At 47.1% G+C, this 21313-nt stretch overlaps 1 protein-coding gene across 3 annotated transcripts in view; it reads left to right on the plus strand.

Moving 5' to 3' along the window:
• Positions 1–15361, plus strand: part of ADPGK (ADP dependent glucokinase) — a 34266-nt gene extending 18905 nt beyond the window's left edge. For 2 of the 3 annotated variants that reach the window (XM_040643019.1, XM_040643021.1), the window contains 4 exons: positions 6015–6135; positions 10526–10722; positions 11247–11345; positions 13800–15361. In XM_040643019.1, the coding sequence (XP_040498953.1) occupies positions 6015–6135; positions 10526–10722; positions 11247–11345; positions 13800–14354 (972 nt within the window). In that variant the 3' untranslated portion in view covers positions 14355–15361. The remainder of the gene's footprint in view (positions 1–6014; positions 6136–10525; positions 10723–11246; positions 11346–13799) is intronic. The other variant, XM_040643020.1, reaches the window with a different exon arrangement.
• Positions 15362–21313: the final 5952 nt, after the last annotated feature.

Raw genomic sequence — 21313 nt, forward strand, 5'->3', positions numbered from 1 at the left:
CGTTGTAGTCTGAAAAGATGCTTGATGTGATTTTGGTCTTCTTAAATTGATTGAGACTTGTTTTGTGGCCTAACATATGAATTATCCTGGAGAATGTTCCATATGCACTTGAAAAGAATGTGTATTCTGCTATTTATAGGTGGAATGTTCTGTATATATGTGTTAAGTCCACCTGGTCTAATTTGTCATTCAAAGCCACTTTCCTTATGATTTTTGGTTGGGGTCATCTATCCGTTGATGTAAGTGGGGTGTTAAAATCCTTTACTGTTATTGTATTACTGTCAATTTCTCCCTTTATGTCTGTTAATATTTGCTTTATATATTTAGGTCTCCTATGTTGGGTGCATAGGTATTTATAATTGTCAAATCCTCTTGTGGGATTGGCCCCTTTATCATTATGTAATGCCCTTCTTTGTCTCATGATAGTCTTCGTTTTAAAGTCTATTTTATCTCATTTAATATTGCTACTCCAGCTTTTTTTGTTTCCATCTGCATGGAATATCTTTTTCCATCCCTTCACTTTCAGTTTGTATTTATCTTTAGGGCTGAAGTGAGTCTCTTGTAGGCAGCGTATTGATGGTTCTGGTGTTTTCATCCATTCAGTCACCTTGTGTCTTCTGATGGGAGCATTTAGTGCATTTATATTTGAAGTAATTATTGATAATTACATAAAGTAATTATGTGTTTATTGCCATTTTGTTAGTTGTTTTCTGGTTGTTTTTGTAGTTCTTCTCCGTTCTTTTGCTCTTTTGTGATTTGATGGCTTTCTTTAGTGTTGTGCTTGGATTGCTTTATTTTTTGTGTATCTGTTGTAGGTTTCGGTTTGCGGTTCATGAGGTTCGTATGGAACATCCCACGTATATAGTAGTCAGTCTATTTTAAGTTGATGGTTGGACGCATTTTAAAAGCACTATATTTTTACTCCCCCTCCCCCATGTTTTATTTATTTGGCATCATATTTTACATTTTAAAAATTTTTATGTGTCTCTTAACTAGTTTTTATAGATTTAGTTGATTTTACTCTTGTCTGTTCACCTTCACACCAACTTTGTAAGTGACTGATCTACCGCCTTACTGTATGTTTGCTTTTACCAGTGAGATTGTTTCTTTCATAATTTTCTTCTAGTTATGGCCTCTTCATTTCTGTTTAAAGAAGTCTTTTAACATTTCTTATAAGGTCAGTTTAGTGGTAGTGAACTCCTTTCAACTGTTGTTTGTCTGGGAAACTCTTTATCGCTCCATTTCTGAATGGCAGTTCTGCAGGGTACCATATCCTTGGTATCTCTGGTCATAGGTGTTTTCCTTTCACCACTTTGAGTGTATCATATGACTCCTTTCTGGCCTGCAAAGTTTCTGCTGAAAAATCAGCCAGTAGTCTTATAGGTGTTCCTTTGTGCATAACTAGTTGTTTTCTCCTGCTGCTTTTTAAAGATTTTTCTCTTTAATTTTTGACGTTTTAATTATTATGTGTATTGGTGGGGAACTCCTTGGCTTCATCTTGTTGGGGGTTTCTGTGCTTCCTGGACCTGGCTGTCTGTTTCCTCCCCCAGGCTGGAGAAGTTTTCAGTGTTACGTCTTCAAATAAGTTTTCTGTCCCTTTGTCTGAGACCCCTATAATGCTAATGTTATTTCTCTTGACACTGTCCCAGATGTCCCTTAATCTGTCCTCATTTTTTTCGTTCTTCTTTCTTTTGCGGTTCAGTTTGGATGGTTTCTACTACCTGCCTTCCAGAGCACTGATCCATTCTTCTGCATCCTCCAATCTGCTGTCGATTCCCTCTGGTGTATTTTTCATTGCAATTATTGCTCAGCTCTGATTAGCTCTTTATATTTTCTGTCTGTTTGTTGAAGTTTGCACTGAGTTCATCCATTCCCAAGTTCAGTGAACATCTCTATGACCATTAATTAAATTGAACGCTATCAGGAGATTTTCAAAGCCAGACATCATAGAGGCTCCTCTTGCCAGTGCAGATCTCTAGGGCAGGGGCTGCCCGGTGTAGGTTTTGAACCCCTCAGGGAGGGCCTCCACACCTGTGATATCCCTCCCACTTGTGGGTCAGGACGCCGGGGGTTTGGTTCCCAGCCAGACTCTGTGCCCTCTGCCCTTCCCAGTATGTCTTTCTCTTCCCGTCTTCGGTGTGGAAGAGGTGTTTTGCTGGTCTTCAGGTGGTTCTCAGAGAGAGTCGCTCCATATGTTGCTGCAGCTCGGCGTGTCTGTGGGAGGAGGTGGGCTCGTGATCTTTCATCTCTGCAACTTCCCCTGTGATCTCCGCCCCCCCCCATCAGTTTGCTTAGAGTTTTACCAATTTTGCTGATCTTTGCAATAAATAATTAGCTTTAGGTTTCATTGATTTTTCTCTATTGTTTTTCTCTTTTGTATTTCATTAGTTTTGTTCATGTTGTTTAACTTGCTCTTTTTCTAGTTTAAGGTAGAAGCTGAGGTCATTGATTTGAGACTTTATTTTCTGATACAGGTGTTTAGTGCTATAAATTTCCCCTTAAGTACCTCTGTAGAGGCATCCCACAGATGTTTATACCTTGTAGTTTTCTTTTCATTCAATTCAAAGTGCTAATAACCCTGTGATTTCTTGAGATGGGCTGTTTGATAGCCCTTCCATGAACTATTTATAAGTGTGTGAACTCATTTCTAAATACTTGGGGGTGTTTCCAGATACCTTTCTGCTAATGATTTCTATTTTAATTACATCGTGGTCAGAGAATATGCTTCTCTGATGCCTGTTAAATTTATTAAGACTTTTTTTTATGACCTAGAATATGGTATATCTTAGTAAAGTTCTTTTTTTTTTTTTTTTTAGATTTTTATTTATGTATTTGAGAGAGAGAGCAAGCGCATGCATGCCATGGAGAATGGGGGGGTGTGCAGAGGGAGAGGGAGAAGCAGACTCCCTGCCAAGCAGAGAGCCCAGTCCCAGGACCCTGAGATCATGACCTGAGCCAAAGGCAGACACTTAACCAACTGAGGCACCCAGGCACTTCTAATCTTAGTAAAGTTCTTTGTGCACTTGAAAAGCACATATAGTGTGATGGTGTTAGATGGAATGTTCTGTAAATGTCAGGCCAAGTTGGTTGGTAGTGTTGTTTAGGTCTTCTGTTTTCTTACTGATTTTGTGTCTATTTGATTTATCAGTTATTGATAGGCAAGTATTAACGTCCTCATCTATAGTTGTGGACCTACCTATTTCCCTTACAGTTCTGTAACTTTGTGCTTCATGTGTTTTTAGGCCCTGTCATTAAGTGCATACCTAACCATTTATGATTGTTATATCCTTTCCATGACTTGACCTCTTTATCATTGCCAGAGATAAAGAAAATCATTTCATAATCTTCTTTACTCTGAAATCTGTTTTGATTAAAATTGCCATTGTAGCTTTCTTTTGATTAGTGTCAGTGTGACATCTTTTTCCATTTTTCCGTTTTAACCTATTGGTGTCTTTATATTTAAAATGCATTTTTAGGGCAGTGGGAGGATGGGCAAAATGGATGAAGGGGAGTGGGAGGTACAGGTGTCCAGTTATGGAATGAAAAAGTCATGGGGATGAAGGGTGCAGCATAGGGAATGCTATGCTAGTCAATGGTATTGTTCCAGTGTCGTGTGGAGGCAGGGGTAGCTACCCTAGTGGTGAGCACAGCATAACATAGACTTGTTGCATCACTGTATCGTGCACTTGAAACTAATGTAACGTTGTGTGTCAGCTTTACTTCAATAAAAAATAAATTAAAATGATAGTAGTAATAATATGTCCAGATAAAAACAACAACATACTAGTTTGTTTCAAAGTAAATAAAATGGTGACTTAGATTTCATAATTAAGAAATAATGCATATCTTGTAGGCAGCATATATTTGGGGCTTGCTTTTTAATTCACTTTGACAGTCTCCTTTAATTGGGCTGTTTAGGCCATTTGTACTGGATGTGTCTGTTAATAGATTAGATTAGGTCTAAGTCTGACATCTTGCTCTTTGTTTTCTGTTTGTCCCACCTCTTTATCTTCCCTTTTTCCTCTTTTTCTGCACTCTTTTGACTTTCTGTGCTTTCATATTATCTTCTGGCTTATTAGCTATAACTCTTTGTTATTAGTGGTTGCTTTAAGATCCGTAGTGCACGTTTTTAGCCATCACGATCTGGTGTCAGTGATACCATATCTCATGTATGATCTAAGGACTTGATAGTAAGTAGATGCTTCCATTTGTCTTCTCTGGTCTTTATAGCATTGTTGTCATACGGTTTACTTCTGTGTGTGTGTCATAAACCTCATCCTGGGTTGTTAATATTGCTCTGTAAGCAGTTGATTATCTTTTAAAGAGATTTAAATAATAAGAGAAAGATCCTATGTACTTACCCAGAGTTACCGTTTCTGGTGCCCCCATTCCTTTGTTTAGATCTTTATTTCCATCTGGTATCATTTAACTTCTACCTGAAGGATTTCCTTTAACATTTCTTATAGTCTGGGTCTACTGACGATGAACTCTTTCATATTTTGTGTATCTGGGGACTCTTTTACCGTAATTTGCGGCATTTGTAGGTCTTAACTCAGTTCGGTTTTTTTTTTCCTGTTAGGGATCACTGTCCTTTGTTGTTGTGTCCAAATGTTGTAAAAACCATTGTTTCATATACCTTGTCTGTCTCTGTTGCTGTTTTGGGCAGGAGAGTAAATTTGGCCCGTGGTCTCTCATCTTGGAGGCTGAAGTTCTGGCCAGGAATTAGAGAAAAGAAGTAAAGCGGGAGCTGTACAGACACGCAGTTAATTAGCAAGTAGAATGCCTTTTGAAGTTTCTGGGTGGGGCATATTAAATCCGAAGTGGTGTTGACTATCTCTGAGGACGTTCCTTCGCATCCCTGTCCGAGCCCTCACTGTTTGTGGTGTGGAGCACGTTGGCCTGGCTGTGAGTGGGGTCCGGAGCTGGGGTGGCAGGGGCAGCAGCTGGTTGGAACTGAGGAACAGCAGTAGATGTGAGATGACTTCTAGAAGGAAAAGCCAGGGAGAGGCCTGGGTTGGAATTGAAGAAAAGGTTTAGGGAACGTTTCAGAGCACCTCCCCTCCAATTTGCTGAATCGAGGTGCTCTTTAATTCCCATCTCTGGAAGGCTCTCCTGCTCACATAACAGCCAAGTACAGTAGGGAGCTTGATCCCACAAATTAGGGCCTGTGATTGGGGGGCGGCATATTGTGACCCTGAGGCTCTTTTCTATACTGTGTAAAATTCAAGCAGAATTGTTTTCATCTGGCAGCTCCGAGCAGACAACGGGCCGTAACTGTTTGCCTACGTAGGATGAGTGAGTAAAGAAAAGAAAGTGGGGGCGGGATGTGTCTTCGTTTGCTTCGACAGCCGCAATAACGAAATGCCATGAGCTGGGCAGCTTCAGCAACACAAGTTTATTCTGTCACAGTTCTGAGCCCGGGAAGTTCAAGGTCAGGGTTCCAACGTGGTCCAGTTTCTGGTGAGGGCTTCTTTCCTGGCTTGCAGCCACCTTCTGGTGTGTCCTCACGTGGCCTTATCTTCAGTGGGTATATTTGGAAAGAGAGATCTCTCTCTCTCTCTCTCCCTTTTCCTTTTCTTATGAGGCCACCAGTCCTCCTGGATTAGGGCCCCACCCATATGACCTCATTTGACCTTAATTACCTCCTAAAAGCACTATTTCCAAATACTGTCACACTGGCAGTTAGGCTTCAACATTGGAATTTGGCGGAAGACACAAATATTCAGTCACTTGAAGAGTGTATGAGATCCCACAGCTACGTAGGTATCTAACAGGTATGACTCGGGTTTTTGTCAGCCCCGCATTTCTGGTGGCCATTCCCTCCAGAGGCCCAAGCCCTGCTAATAGCCCCTCTGCTACAGACCTCCAGACCAAAAGCCTTTAAAATTAGATTGGGGTGTCAGTTTTTTGTTGAAATGCATAGAAGTGGCGTGGATGTACCTTTTCGGTTACTGTATAGGTTCTATGGGGAAAGGGACAGGTCTCCTGATAGATTTCCTATATCTTGTCTCCAGGTTCTTCTTTGCGGTCCAGTTGGTCCAAAGCTGCATGAACTTCTTGACGATAACGTATTTGTTCCTCCACAGTCATTGCAGGAAGTGGATGAGTTCCACCTAATTTTAGAATATCAAGCAGGTAAGAGCAATGAGTAAGTAACGGTGTGAGACCGGACAGGGGACCGTGTTGTCAGATTGGGGTGTGACTGGTCGCAGCTGATCTTTGTGAGTTGGCAGGACCCTTTCTTGCCTTACTGAAGATTTCCTCTCAGTTCTGCTGAGCTGATACTGGCCATGGTCTCAAGAGTAGAGAGTATTAGAACAGTGAAGAAAATTCCCAGATCTACAGACCGAACTGATCTGAACCCAAGAGAAATTAGGCTCTAGGAAAACCGGCATCTTGAGTAAAAATGAAAATGTGTTAAACACACACATACAAAGTTTTTCTGTATTACTAAGGAAAGAGAAGGGCAGGTAAACATCTGTTCAGCGCTGTGCTGGATTCTGCCCCGGGCTTTTCTGGCCAGCTGTTCCAAGCTGGTTGGGATTGATTCCAGGCCTCTGGCAAACTTCCTTTGAAGCATTTTATTTTCCGTTGGGTGTGGAAGTGTTTGTATGTAGCGACACTCACATTATTTCCCATTATACAGCGTGCCAGGGTTCATCAGTCCAAATCCAGCCCCTCCGGCATCTCCCAGCGGATTGTGTGTCTCAGAGACTACAGTTCTGATTCCTAGAGAATCCTAACTGCCTAAACATATTTTGACTCTGTTTATTTAATTCTGCATATTTGCTGTGGTCTCTTTCCTCTGCTCAGAACTCAGACTCTTGAATTTCTGACTCAACACATTATTAACTCAAGTTAAAGCCTCCAGCATCTCAACAGACTAATTGGTCCCTTAAAGCTCCACTTTAATAGGCTTCGGTGAACTGCTTCCAAGTCGATGAAGGGAACCTCACCTACTAGAGTAATTAGTGTGAGATAGGAACTAGAGCGCTTCTTGAAAGCTACGTTTTTCTCTGTGCGGAAAAAAAGAATTGTCTGTCTCTGGTTCTCGTTTGGGTGCTTATTGGAATCAGGAAGTTCGGAAGCGCTTGGTCTGAACATATGGACAGAACGTTGCAGTAGGCAGTTCACATTTAATGATACGCAAGTTTTGAGTTTCTCAGAAACTCATGATGATAGTTCTTACTGCTTGAAGATTGTGGTAAGGGTTCAGAAGCACCGTGAGCTCCTTCAGTGAAAGGCATGAACAGGACCGTTGACTGGAAGGGTCTAGAAGAGCTAAAGATGTGCCTTGGAGGTGCTGCTGCCGCCAGTTCCAGATTCCTCTCCCTTCACCCTGCCGGCGCTCACCTCATGACCTGGGGACCTTCCTGGTTCTGGTTTCTATCGTCTTCCCTGGTGACTGCAGGGCGAGAGACTGCTCTCTTCAACCAGGTTTTGCTGTCGGATTTGACAGCTGTGCCTCGTGTGGAGGTAAGCAGACGGCACAGCTTGTCTTGAAAGGAGACTGTCTCCATCCTTGGTTTTATAAACCCCACACTTTAGTTTTTCTTTTTTATGCCTTATTTTTGATAGTACAAAGCAAGGCCTCCCATGAAATTTTACGTGAAGTTACATTTTCACTGACCCCTGGAGGGAACCTAGTCTGGTGGCAGAAGCCCTCAGATCACTTGTCTTCACAGAAATCCATCCCCAGCTTCTCTCAAACGTAGATGAATAAATTCCCATAGAGGATTCGTCACTGATGGTTTCCTCCTTTTCCCCTGCCAGACTGGCCCAGGGAAGCTTGCTTTCAGGCTTTGGGCTGGGGACCCACTGAGTCACACACGGGTTTTGCTGACCTAGTGGCCGAAGGGCAGGACGGTAAATGGAGAGGAGGGACTGCTCGGAGAAACACTTTCCGAGCTCAGTGAGAACGGGGTTTTTGAGGTTCCAGGCTCTCCCTGTCTGCGTTCCAGTCGGTTCGCCTCTCAGGCCGCTCGCTCCATGTCCTGTGTCCCGTGGGAACAGCCAGGGAGCAGCTCTCCACGTCCCTCCTTGTCTTTGCCTTGCAGAGGCCTATTTATTTTGCCTCTCTCACTTTTTCCCTGAGGAGATTCATTTACTTGGAATGCCGCGTGGCTCTCCTGCGGAAGTCAGGCGCTTCTCAGCAGCTTCGCTCCGGGAGGGGCAGTCCCAGGTCCTGCCCTCGGGAGGACTCTGATGTGGATTTCTCCCCTTGTGCGGAGTCTTGTCGGTGGGGAAGATGTTGGATTTGGAGTCATACCCATATTCTTTGTTGTCACAGGCCATCGAAGTCCTCAGTCTTTCCTCTCATTCGCTTGTTCTTTGCTCATTCATTTGTTCACACGCTGCATGCGGGGACGGTGTGAGGCAGGACCAGCTGGTGACAGAAGGCGCGGGCCCTGTGCTCAGCTCACAGCTCACTGCAGGGCATGGGCTCTTGAGCAGATGATTACAAAATCATGTGCCCCGTCCTTAAGAGGTACCAACAGTGGCCCAGGGGAGGAAGCAGCCGAGTCTGCTGGAGTTGGCAGAGTTGGGAAAGGCTTCGCAGGGGGGGCCGCCCTCGCTTTGGGTCTTTGGAGATAAAACAGGGTCGGAGTGTTGCACTCAGCGGTGTGGACCATTATTGGGTGTTTTCTTTGGACAAATGATAAGACATGGACCAGGAATTAAAGGAATGTGGCATTGTAACCAACATAACCATGGTGTTGGGCTTTAGTAAATAGGAAATGTCTTTTTCTGCTTTCATAGATTTTTATGTAAATGACCCACATATAAAATGTTTTTCAGAGGACTGGATTCAGTAAAGTGAACTCACGGTAGAGGAAAGGTGGGCTCTGGCAGTCGTGATCCTTGGTCCAGAGTAAGCCCGGCGCACGCACGCACACTCCCCGTGGAGAGGCAAGGCTTCTGTTCAGAGAGGCCTGTTGTAGGAAGGACAGTTTGCTGGCGGCAGTTAGCAAGTCAGCCTGCAGTATGAGGAAACCCTCTGCTGTGGTTTGTCTGCCTTGGGGAAAAGCTTTCTGAGGGAATGTCCAGTAACTATGATAGAAACCAGTGAAAAACTAGCTTTCAGTGTATGAACTCTAATTTTGTAAATGACATGGATTCTTTACTTGGAGGGAAAGCCGTATAAACCCGGATCCTAAATCCTTGCCCCTCGGTCTCCGGAAGCACCTCCATGCTGGTTGGGGGGCAGGGGGAGTCATCTAAGCAGTTGCAGAGCCTAGGTGGCCCTTGCGCTGACTGAGTTTCAAGATTTGCTGCCAAGCCTCGGGAGAAGAAAGAGTGGTGAGGCTTCATCAGGAGAACCGGGGGAGGCCTCTGTCACCTGCCCTGCTTTAGGACTCCCGGCCACAGCACACGCCTCTCAAATGCTTGGCCGCTGTGGGGTCTGCGTGGGTAGTTCTCCACCCACGTGCTCATCAGGATCTCCTTCGGTGGGCCTCACCGCCTGCACGTTGAAAACTCAGCTCCCCAGGAGATTCTGACGCAGGGCCTGTGGGGAGAGCCAGTCCTGTGGGTGGAGATCCCCACCTGCTCCCCCCACCAGAAGACCCAGCCAAGGGTGGGCGTAGCCTCCCTCGGACCGGCTCAGTTGGGGAGATGCTGAGCGGGCCCTCCCTGCGGGCCTGTGCCGGGTACTTTGAGCATCGGAGACGGACAGTGTTCCCGTCGAAGAGCTGGCGGTCTGTCTGGGGAGATGCGGCGCACGTGCGTGAAAAGTTTAGTAATGGCGTAAGCTTGAATCCTTGTTCAGAACCGTAGAAGACATAGCTCAGAGCAAAACGATATTCCCCAAACCACGTGAAGGGAAACCTGTGGGTGCTCGAAGCAGGGAAAATGCACCTCCGCAGCAGCCACCTCGGGAGGAAGTAGCACTTGAACTTGGTCTCGAGCAGGCGTTATTCCAAAGCAGCTCGCTCAGAGGAGGCTGGAGCAGCCAGACGCTGGTAGTTTCTGGATCAAATGCCGGGGAAGCACGAGTGGGCAGCGGGGAGGTGGGGCTGCAGTCAGCTTAACTCGTGGAATTCCAGCCTCCGTGGGTCCCAGCTGCATGAAAGGTGCTCGGGGCCCGGCTGTGAGGTGGGAAGTGCTTCGAGAAAGGTAGCGTGTCCGTATGGAGGGATGTGCACGGTGTGCACTGGATGCTGGTATTTGGAGGTTGTGCTCTGTAACCGGGAAGGAACACAGGCATCCTGTATGTGAGAGCTCAGCCAGCAGTAGAGCTCTCCTGGGACTCATTGGCAGCCCGTTGACAAAGGCATAGAGCGCCCATGCTGTGTTTGTTGTTTTGTTGGGCTGGGGTTGGGGTCTGGTTGATTTGTCTCTTTACTGACCACCATCCTCCTGGATGCAGCGCCGTGCTTGGCTAGGCCATCGTAGCTGGGCTCCCCTCGGCCGGAAGCCAGCCTGCCCAGAGCCGGGGCTCCAGTGAGGCCCCCTCCAGCCCCCACAGCTAGGAGACTTAAAGCCTCTTCCTTTTCTTCCCATTGTGTTGACTGGGCTTTTCTAGGGGAGGAGTGGGGCCAGTTAAAAGCTCCCCATGCCAACCGATTCATCTTCTCCCACGACCTCTCCAACGGGGCCATGAATATGCTGGAAGTGTTTGTGTCTAGCCTGGAGGAGTTTCATCCAGACCTGGTGGTCCTCTCGGGATTGCACATGATGGAGGGACAGAGCAAGGAGCTCCAGAGGAAGAGGCTCTTGGAGGTAATAGCACCGTCACGGACTCTCGCTGACCTCGGCTAGCGGTTGTCCTCAGGTTCCCACCGCTCTTGGCGTCTGCAGCTCGTGCTGCCTGGTCCTCGGTCCCGGTACTCCCCCGGGCGCGGGCGTGAGCAGGACAGGGTGGAGCTTCCTCTTGCCTGAGCCTCTGCGCCCCGCGCTACGCTGCGTGTGGCTCCAGCCGCCGTGTGTGTGGTCTGCGTGCTCTGTGTCGTGTGTCGTGTTTCTTCACATCCGCTGTGCTGCGGTTCCTCGGGGTAGGCCCCCAGGAATAGGCTGCCCCCCGAGCGCACAGGGGTGCTTCTTGGTCCCCAGGGTCTGTGACCCCGGCGCCTCCATGTCCACAAGAGCGTCCCTCGTCTGGAGGCTGTGGTGACCCCGGGGCTTAGAGCTTTCATCATGATGCAAAAAAGGCAGTGACCGAAGGCACCGCCTCTTGGCCTTGACCCGTTCTTCCCTCTCGTGTGAGCTCTGTTTCTAATGGCACCACTGCGCTCTTCTCCTGGCAGGTCGTGACCTCCATTTCCGACCTCCCCACTGGCATTCCAGTTCACCTCGAGCTGGCCAGCATGACCAACAAGGAGCTCATGAGGAGCATCGTGCATCAGGTAACCACGGGGGCGGCATGTGCGGCCTTCTGGGGCCCTCAGCCCGGGGGGCCTCGCAGAGAAGCACCCTTGTCCAGTGGGGCCAGCTCTTGGGGCTCAGGGGCTGGCTCACTGAGGTGTGGGTGATCTATCACTCAGACCTGGGTCCACGGAGATCCAGATAAGGAGCCAGGGCCGTTCTGGAACAGGATCTCCTACTGGGTTAGAAATACGGCAGCGTCCCGTTTCTCCTGGAATGGAGAAGTTGGACATGAATGGTTTTTGTGGTCGCACCCAAAGGAGAAAACAGAAGGCCCAGCTTAGCTGCTTTCAGTTGAACTTCCGGAAGCTCAGAGGAGAGGAACTTTGGGGGAGCTTCACTCCCTCACCACCAGGCAGCCAGGTGTTGGACTCCTGCCCCTGGATGGCAGCGGTGAGCAGACCCAGGAGCACGTGCTTCACGGCACAGGCTTTGGAAGCTGGGGTTGGAATGCCAGCTTTGCCACTTTCTAGCTTTATGCACTTAAGCAAGTTATGTAACCTTTTATTGTATTATTATTTAACCTTTTTAATGGGTAATATATTCATCTGGTTCAAACCCCAATAATACTAAGATACACAGTGAAGTCTCCCTCCCACCACCTGTACCCGCCGTTAGGAATCTTCTTGGTTTCATCCTCACTCCAGAGTCACTGTACAAACAGAAGCAGATGTGGGAGTACATCCTTAAGGTCTGGTCTCTTTTACCCCCAAAGACAGCACAGTGTACTGAATATGGACTGTTCTGCACAGTGCTTTTTCTCACTGATTGGATTTTGGAGGCCTTTTCTCTGTCATCACTGGGGAGCATGCTATCTTTTCACAGCCAGGTGATGAAAGGGAACGTGCGGGGCCCCCAGGTTCTTCACCCTGCACGGGGGTCCGGGTTAAGACCCCTGCACCGTCTTTTTGGGCATCTTGGTTTCTGGCCTTTGCTGTCCCAGACGGAGGTGCAGCGGAGAACTTTGTCCATGACTTTCATTTCCCTGTGAGCCGGTACGTGTGTGATGAGTTCGCAGGAGCACGGTGCCGGGTGGAGCAGGAAAGGCCTTTGTAAGTTGAGTGCTGCCAAGATGCCCTCGCGAGAGCTGGGCCCGTTCACCTGCACAAGAGCTCTTCACAAGCGCTCATTTCCTCGTACCTGCCACCAGAACGGGATTAGAGACGCGCATTCTTTGACCAATCTGATGGGTGAAAAATAGTTGAGAATAATTGTGGGTTGTTTGAATAGACTTTACTTTTTAGGGCAGTTTCAAGTTTGTAGCAAAGGTGAGTAGCATGTGGCGAGTTCCCAGGTACCTGCCACACACAGCCACCGCCTTCCCCACTGCCGGTGTCCCGCCGACCGCAGTGTCGCCCTCAGTGTCGCCGCCGTGAGCGCCTGGTCCCACACTCACACAGGCAGTCACCACCCATAGTCCGCGGTTGACGGCGGGGTTCGCACTCGGTGTTTCTCAACAGAGGTTTTAATTTGCATTTCTCTTCTAAGGTCAGCTTTCCACTTTTTAAAAAAGCCGTGTTTATTTTATTTTCTGTGTATCTGTTTAACCTTTCTGAGCCTCAGTCCCCTTATCTGGTAAATGGAGGCGATTCCTCCCGCTCTGAGCGGGTTACGGTAAGAACAGGATAAAACAAGGCCGCCCGCTCCGGGCCTTACAGCACGTGCCGTAAGCGGAGGTGCTGTCCCATGAGCAAAGGTGCGGGCCGCTGGTTTCAAATAACAAACACACGCGCGCGCGCGCACACACCCGTTCCACACTCCCTCCCTCCGGGGGCACCTCTCCCTCACACATTCCCCGTGTGCGGTTCTCTGGCTCCGAGGGCAGAAGAGCCAAGTCAGAGTGAGGTCGACAGAGTGGCTCCCCTCAAGACTGAGACGGCTCAGCGGCTCCCGTCGTGCCCTTTGCACACCGTGTGACTAAATACGGCCTTCCCAAACCCACACCTGCTTACAGAGCTTAGCTCTAACAGGAAACTTCCTCCCCGTTTCTTGGTATTGTGTCCACGGGACCACGTGGCCCTGCATGTTGCCAGGGCCTTTGCTTCCCCGGCACGACGCCTGCTGGCGTCCGGGGACCGAGAGCCCCGTCCCACCAGAAGGCGTGCAAAGCCTCAGGCGCGCACATGGACAGAAATAGGAAGCAGGTGCCCCTCTGCCCTTTGAGTGAATAAAACAGAAGACCGAGGCCACAGCAGTGTCACTGCCACTTTCTGGGGTTATCCCAAGTGATAATGAAGGTGCGGTTAGAGGTGTCATGGCGGAAGCAGTGACCTGTGACCGTCACTTCCCCGGCACGTGCTTCCGGGGCGGGGAGTCTCCAGGGAAGGAAGAAAGACACCGTCCTGCCTTCCCTGACCGTAGTCCCGGGCTGTGTCCTCGGGCCTCTTAGGAGCTGGGTGTCCATCAGAAAGAGACGTCCTTTGTGTTTCCGTTAGCAGGTCTTTCCTGCGGTGACGTCCCTGGGGCTGAACGAGCAGGAGCTGCTGTTCCTCAGCCAGGCGGCATCGGGACCCCACTCCTCTCTCTCTTCCTGGAATGGCGTCCCTGACGTGGGCATGGTCAGTGACATCCTCTTCTGGATCTTGAAGGAACATGGGCGGAGTAAAAGCAGAGCCTCGGACCTCACCAGGATCCATTTCCACACGCTGGTCTACCACATCCTGGCAACTGTGGACGGACACTGGGCCAACCAGCTGGCCGCCGTGGCCGCGGGAGCCCGCGTGGCCGGGACGCAGGCCTGCGCAACAGAAACCATAGACGCCAGCCGAGTGTCCCTGCGGGCACCCCGCGAGTTCACAACTTCCCATTCGGAGGCGGGCTCGAGGATCGTAATAAACCCCAACGAGCCAGTGGCGGAGTGGCACAGGGAGGGGATATCCTTCCACTTCACACCAGTACTGGTGTGTAAAGATCCCATTCGAACAGTGGGCCTTGGAGATGCCATTTCCGCCGAAGGCCTCTTCTATTCAGAAGCCCGTCCTCACTCCTAGGAAGGTGGCTGTGGGTAATTTTTCTGAAGGAGAGCTACCCAATTTAAGAACTACAGGAAAAAAAGATGGAGGGGTGTCAAAACAGTTTCTAGATCTAACTGAAAGATAGCCAAAGAAACAACAGATTCAACCGTATCAGATACATTCCAGCCTATTGACGATTACGCAAAAACATTTCAGGTTTTAATCAGAATTTAGCTATCTACTAACGAGACTGGATTTTTCTTTTATGTTGTGTGTTACAGGGGTAAAACTTGATGCCCATGTCCCCATTTATGCAGCGTTGTCCAGTAGTGTAGGCCAGGCTGGCTCTGGAGAGCACGTCCGCCGGAGAGAGCATGTCCCCGTTGCCCGGTGCGGGAGCGCACGCTCGCGCGGCCGTACTCCCATCTCCAGTGAAGCCCAGCGCCAGCGTCTCGTGTTCTCTCTCAGCCCCGCGCTCCTGGGCAGGGTCACGATTTCCACTCAGTGTTACAGTGAAAATAGCGAGCACACCTTCTGAGTCTTCTGCTCTCAAACTTAAGACAGAGCCACAGGTCAGGACAAAACGATCGCTCCTGTGCGTCACGGTCACAGCCTCGTGCAGCCTTTGGGGGAGGCCTTGGCTCTGCGTGCGTTCAGAAGCCTGGTTGGCCTGCGGGGCGGCCTTGGGGGCTGCTGGGCTCCGCCCCCTGCCCTGGCACCCGGGGTCGCAGACTGGCTGGTCAGAGCCCACCGAGCCGGGACCCAGCCTCGTCCGCTGGCTCTGCGCACGCTTTCCACCGCGCAAGACGGATCTTTGTTCATTCTGATCCTTGAAGGAGTTTGCATTTACAACTGGAATATGCTTCTGCGTGCGTAACAGATCATGTTTGTTCTGCTCTGACACAGCACATCCATTAGAAAGTTTTACCTCTTCAGAGCCCCAGGATCATGAATAAATCTGTCATGTATGTATTTATTTTTTTATAAGTCAAGGAGACTTCTGTGTGCTTTTAAATATATTAAAACAATTTACATTTCAGGAACCCGAAGTCCACGTGTGGTTGATTTCGTGTCTCCCAGCACCACCGCGGAACCACATACAGTATTGTTCATTCTGATCTTGACGAGGATATGAGTTCGATGTTGCTCTTGAGGGGTTTCTCTTGTCTTCCCCACCGCTGGGTCCCTCGCACTGAGCCCAGGCGATAGGGCTGTCATCTGGTGGTTTAAGGCGACAGAAGACAGTAGTATCAAGTCGCCAAGCCACCCAACAGCAGTCTGAGAGAGGGCGGTGGGCCTTCTCAGTTGTTCGGAGAGCAGTGTAAATGTGGCAGCTGCCGGCAGGCCCGCCCAGTTCGGGGGCAGTTCCCACCTGGCTCAGAGGTGCTTCTGGAACCTCAGAGCTACCTCAGGTTCTGCATGTATGACCTCCCCCTCCCCGCTCGGGTAAGAAGGAAAGGCTTGATCACTCCTTCAAAGAGAATTTAAGCCTAGAGCTTGAAATTCAAAGCAAGTAGCTTATTAAGGAAATTTCTGGCTGCTGCCTCATCAGTCTCTGTGTCCAAGCTCCGTTAAAATAAGCACCGAGCTTCTAGCCTGTTTGTATCAGAAAGGCCTAAGTGAGAAGAGAGTTCTGTGTTCCCAAGAAGAATTAGAGTAACTCCTCAACTTCCGTTGTAAACCCAAGACTTTGAGAGTACTGGGGTGTTTCCCGCAGGACGTTTTCTTTGTCCCGGCGCCGTCTGCTCTGCCCTCTGTTAGTACGTACACGTTCTCCCATCCGCGTGGTGATGTCAGTAAATCAGCACATATCGTAGAGCAGCGTTTTTCAAAAGATGGGTCCTGAAGTATCTGTAGTCACCAAATCAGTTCGGTGGTTAACACCAAAGTATCAAAACGCGTCAGGCTCTTAGGGCAAGAATTCCTCCTTGCGGAGCTGCACGGAGTTGGGAATGTGCACGGCCCCTCCAAACGTCCCACGCTTTCGAGAAGGCAGCTAAGCTTTGCCGGGAAGCGGGGACTCTAGCACCTGGGACAGGCTTCGTGGAAGTGAGCCGACCGGAGAAAGCGCACACGTGGCCGCAGGCCTCTCCCCCGAGCTCGGAACTGTATTTTACAAATGTTTCCCCATGGGAAAATCCGCCCGACTAGAAAAGTGAGAAATGAGCCTCCCTACAAATGTTCCAGCACTCGCTCTTACATTTGCTTGAAATGGTTTAACACCCAGGGCAAAGCGCCGGCGCACCAAACACTGTGGAGACTAGAATTTGGCCAAAAATCGTCCTCTCCATCATGCAGACTGAGTTTGCATTATTCTGGCTAGTCGGTGGGGGGTGGGGGGGAGGCTCATTCTGTGCAGGGTGTTGAGGTGGCAGGTATTGTATGACAGGGCCGTACTACCTGTACGGAGCCTCACTTCGTTCATCCGTAAAACGGGGTGCGGGGTGGTCCCTCCCCTTAGGGTTCTTGATGATCGAGGAGACTGCTGTGCAAAATATTTAGCGCAGTACCTGGCACGTATTTAAAAGCTTAGTCATTGTCAGTTACCAGTACCGAACTGAACAGGCAATCTTCTGGGTCTCTTTAGGACTCTTTTAAAACCTTGAAAAGCTACCACAATGATAACTTAACATTTCACTCTGGGGTCTTGTAGGCAAAAATTTTCCTACCGTGGACCTACACAGGTGTCAAGTGTACCACTTGGTAGTTTTGACAAATGCATATGCCTGTCTAACCCAAATGCCTAGCCAGATACAGAATGTTCCCGTCACTCCAAAGTGCCTGAACCATTTTACTCCCAGCAATGCTGTGTGACAGTTCTGGTGGCTTCTCCATTGGCACCAAGATTCGGAGGTGTCCGTATTTGATTGTAGCCATTCCGAAGGGTACGTGGTGGTATTTATACCATAGTCTCATTTTGCGTCTCCCTGATGATGAGTAGTGAGCATTTTTTTTTTTTACATGTTTATCAGCCATTCATGTATCTGTGAAGTGTCCAAATCTGCCTACTCTTTTTTTTTTTCCAGTTGGGTGCTTTTGTATATACTGTTGTTTGGGTGGTTAGTTTTATTATTGATTTGTGGGAGTTCTTTATATATTGCAGCCTGTAGACAGATACTCATTTTTCTTCCTGGTTACTGGTTTGAAGCCCTGAACCGTTCCTGTCGTGCCTGTAGTCTCATTATTTTCTTCTAGGAACGTTACAATTTTAGGTTTTACACTTCGGTCTATACTCCATTTTGAGTGGCTTTTTGTGGCTGGTGTTAGGTTGGGATCAGACTCCCTTTTTTCTACACAGCTACCCGGTGGTTCTGACACGGACTTTCCTTCTCCCGCTGCATTGCTTTCATGCCTTTATCGAAAATGACTGTGTAAGCGTAGGTCTGTTTATTGATCTGTCTGTCCCGATGCCAGTACCGCGTAGTTGCTATTCCGGCCAAGCTTTGCAGTGAGGTCGTGAGTGTAAGTCCTTCGACTTGGTTCAAGATCACCTTGGACGTGCTAAGTCCTTTATCTTCCTCACATTTTAGAACCCTTGTCACTTTCTACCCCAGAACTCGTTGGGCTTGTGATAGGAATCCGTAGACCTATTTGGAAAGAATTTCTACGTCAACGAGAGTTAGTTTTCCAGCGTGTGAACACGGCCTAGCTTTCTCTCCCGGTCTTTTTCACGGCGATGCTCTGTAGTTTTCAGGGTACAGGTGCTAACAGGTGTAAGTTCACTCCTAGGTACTTCACGTCAGTAGTGCTTGACAGTCTTGTAAATGGATTTTTGGAATTTCATTTTCAAACTCTTCCTTGGTGGCGTATAACAGTAGCATTGATCTTTTGTGCACTGACCTTGCCAGACCCAGTTATCCCTCGTGGTGCCTTCCTTTACTCTGGGATTCCGCAGGTTTTCTACATCAGCGACCGTGTCCTTTGTGAAGTTTTCTCTCTGCTACACCTTTTTACTTCTTGCCTTTGTAGCACTGACTAGAACTTCTAGTATAACGTTGAACAAAAGTGATAAAAGTGGACGTCCTTGCCTTGGTCCTGATCTTAGGGGCAGGGTGTTGAGTGTTTTCGTACTAAATGTGATATTCACTGCACCTTTTTCCATAAATGCCTTTTGTCAAGTTGCTGTTACCTCTTATTCCTGATTTGCCAGGGTTTTATGATGGCTTTTTAAAAATTGCTTTTTCTGTATGCTACTGAAATCATGGGACTTTTCTCATTTATTTTGTTAACACATGAAAGTACTTTGATTTTCAAATAGTACACCGAGAGTTAATTAAATTTAAAATTATCCTGGGATAACCCCAACTCGGTCATGATATATGTAGTAACCTTTTATATACTGCCAGATTTTATGTGCTAATATTATTTTGCTAATAACATTGTTAAGGACTTTTGTACCCATGTTCATGCAGAATAACGGGCATCATTTCCTTATTCTGTAATGTGTTTGTCCAGTTTGGATATCGGGGTTATGCTGGCCTCATAAAAACAAGTTGGGAAGCTTTTGTTCCTATTTTCAAAAAATTTTTGTAAAGTTGGATTTAATAAAATTTGCCAGCTGAATCATCTGGGCCAGGAGTTTGCTTCAGGTAGGTTTTGATTTACAAATTCAATTTCTTTGATAGGACTTTTAATATTAAGGCTTTATATTTCATTTCAAGTTCAGTATGTTCTTTCTCAAAGATGTCTGCTGCGTCCCAGGTTGTCCATCTTATTGTTATAGATGGTTCATAATGTTCCTTGATCCTTCTCACTTCCGTAGGATCTGTAGTGCTGGCCCCTTCTTCATTCCTGATATCTTCCTGTCCTGGTTTGTCTCCTCCTTTTTCCTTCATCAGTTTAGCTGGGGATTTGTCTTTTTTTTTTTTTAATAGAACTTCTGGCTTTTTAGATCTTTAATATTTGTCTGCTCTGTAGTGATTTAGGGTTTATTTTGCTCTTCTTTTTCCAGCTTAAGGTAGAAACCTCTATCACTGGTTTTCTGCCTTTCTTCTGTTCTAATAGAAGCATTTACAGCTAGAAGTTTCCTATAAGCACTACTTTTAGCTGCGTCCTACAAATTGTGATTTGTTTTCATTATTCAAAATATTTTCTCTTTTGATCTCTTTCTTGACTTATGAGTTACTACAAGTGTGTGTTTAGATTTCCAAATACTTAGGGGTTTTCTACATATCTTGCTATTAATTTTTTTATTATGTTCAATTAGCCAACATATAATACATCATTAGTTTTTGATGTAGTGTTCAACGATTCATTAGTTGCGTATAACACCCAGTGCTTGTCACCACACGTGCGCTCCTTAATACCCATCACCCGGTTACCCCATCCCCCCACCCCCTCCCTTCTGTAACCCTCAGTTTGGTTCCCAGAGTCCAGAGTCTCTCACGGTTTGTCTCCCTCTGTGATTTCTTCCCAGTTTTCCCTCCCTTCCCCTGTTTTCCTCCACACTATTCCTTATGTTCCACATATGAGTGAAACCATATGATAATTGTCTTTCTCTGCTTGACTTATTTCACTTAGCATGATCTCCTCCAGTCCCATCCATGTCGATGCATGTGGTGGATATTTGTCCTTTCGGATGGCTAATATTCCATTGTATATATGAACCACCTCTTCTTTATCCATTCATCTGTTGAAGGGCATCTCAGCTCCTTCCATAATTTGGCTATTGTGGACATTGCTGCTATGAACATTGGGGTGCATGTGCCCCCTTCTTTTCGCTACGTCTGTATCTTTGGGGTAAATACCTAGTAGTGCAGTTGCTGGGTCGTAGGGTAGCTCTATTCTTAACATCTTGAGGAACCTCCATACTGTTTTCCAGAGTGGCTGTACCAGCTTGCATTCCCATCGACAGTGTAAGAGGGTTCCCCTTTCTCCACATCCTCGCCAACATTTGTTATTTCCTGTTTTGTTAATTTTTACCATTCTGACTGGTGTAAGGTGGTATCTCATTGTGGTTTTGATTTGTATTTCCCTGATGGCTAATGATGTTGAACATTTTTTCATGTGTCTGTTAGCCATTTTTATGTCTTCTTTGGAGAAGTGTCTGTTCATGTCTTCTGCCCATTTCTTGACTGAATTATTTGTTTTGGGAGAAGATATTTGCAAATGACATTATGGATGAAGGGCTGGGATTCAAGATCTGTAAAGAACTTCTCAAACTCAACATCCAAAAAACAAATAATCCAGTCAAGAAATGGGCAGAAGACATGAACAGACACTTCTTCAAAGAAGACACACAATTGTTAATTAATTTCTAATAGAATTTCACTGTGGTCAGAGATCATATTGTGTAAATTTCAGTCTTTTCACTCTGAGCCCTATCGTATGGCCCAGTACATGGTCTGTCCTGCTGAACGTCCCAGGAGCACTTGCAGAGAATGTAGTCTGCAGTTACAGCTCGTAGTGTTCTGTACATGCCAGTTAAGTCGAGGTGGTTTATTTGTGCTGTTACACTCACTGTCCAGTTCTAACAATTGCTGAAAGAGGGAGTGCGAACGTCCAACCAAGACTGTGGATTTAATTCCATCGACGTTTACTTCACGTATTTAGAAGTCATGCTGTTAGCTGCATCCGTATTTGTTATGTGTTTTCTACTGAATCGAACTTTTTATTATTATGAAATGTCCCTCTATTTCCAGCAAGGCTCCTTGTTTTGAGGTCTACTTTATCTGACATTAATAGAGCTCTCCAGACTCAGGCCTGTAGCTTGAATGGTGTTTGTTCCATCCTTTTGCTTTCCATGGCAGATTTGTTTATCCTTTCTCTACTTTTTATTTGGAGAGTACAGTCCAGTTACTTTTTTAAGTCTAATTACGTTTTAATGTAATTATGAACATGATTGGACTCACATTTAACATCTTGCTATTTATTTTGTCTTTGTCCCATCTTTTTCTTTTTGGTTCCTTGGTTCTTTCCGTCCTGCCCTTTAGGGGAGGAGGGTACTGACTGAATATTTTTTCGAATTTTGATTTCCAGAGGCGCCTGGCTGGCTC

The sequence above is a fragment of the Ursus maritimus genome, unplaced genomic scaffold, assembly GCF_017311325.1.
Source record: "Ursus maritimus isolate PB19 unplaced genomic scaffold, ASM1731132v1 scaffold_27, whole genome shotgun sequence".
Taxonomy (NCBI): domain Eukaryota; kingdom Metazoa; phylum Chordata; class Mammalia; order Carnivora; family Ursidae; genus Ursus; species Ursus maritimus.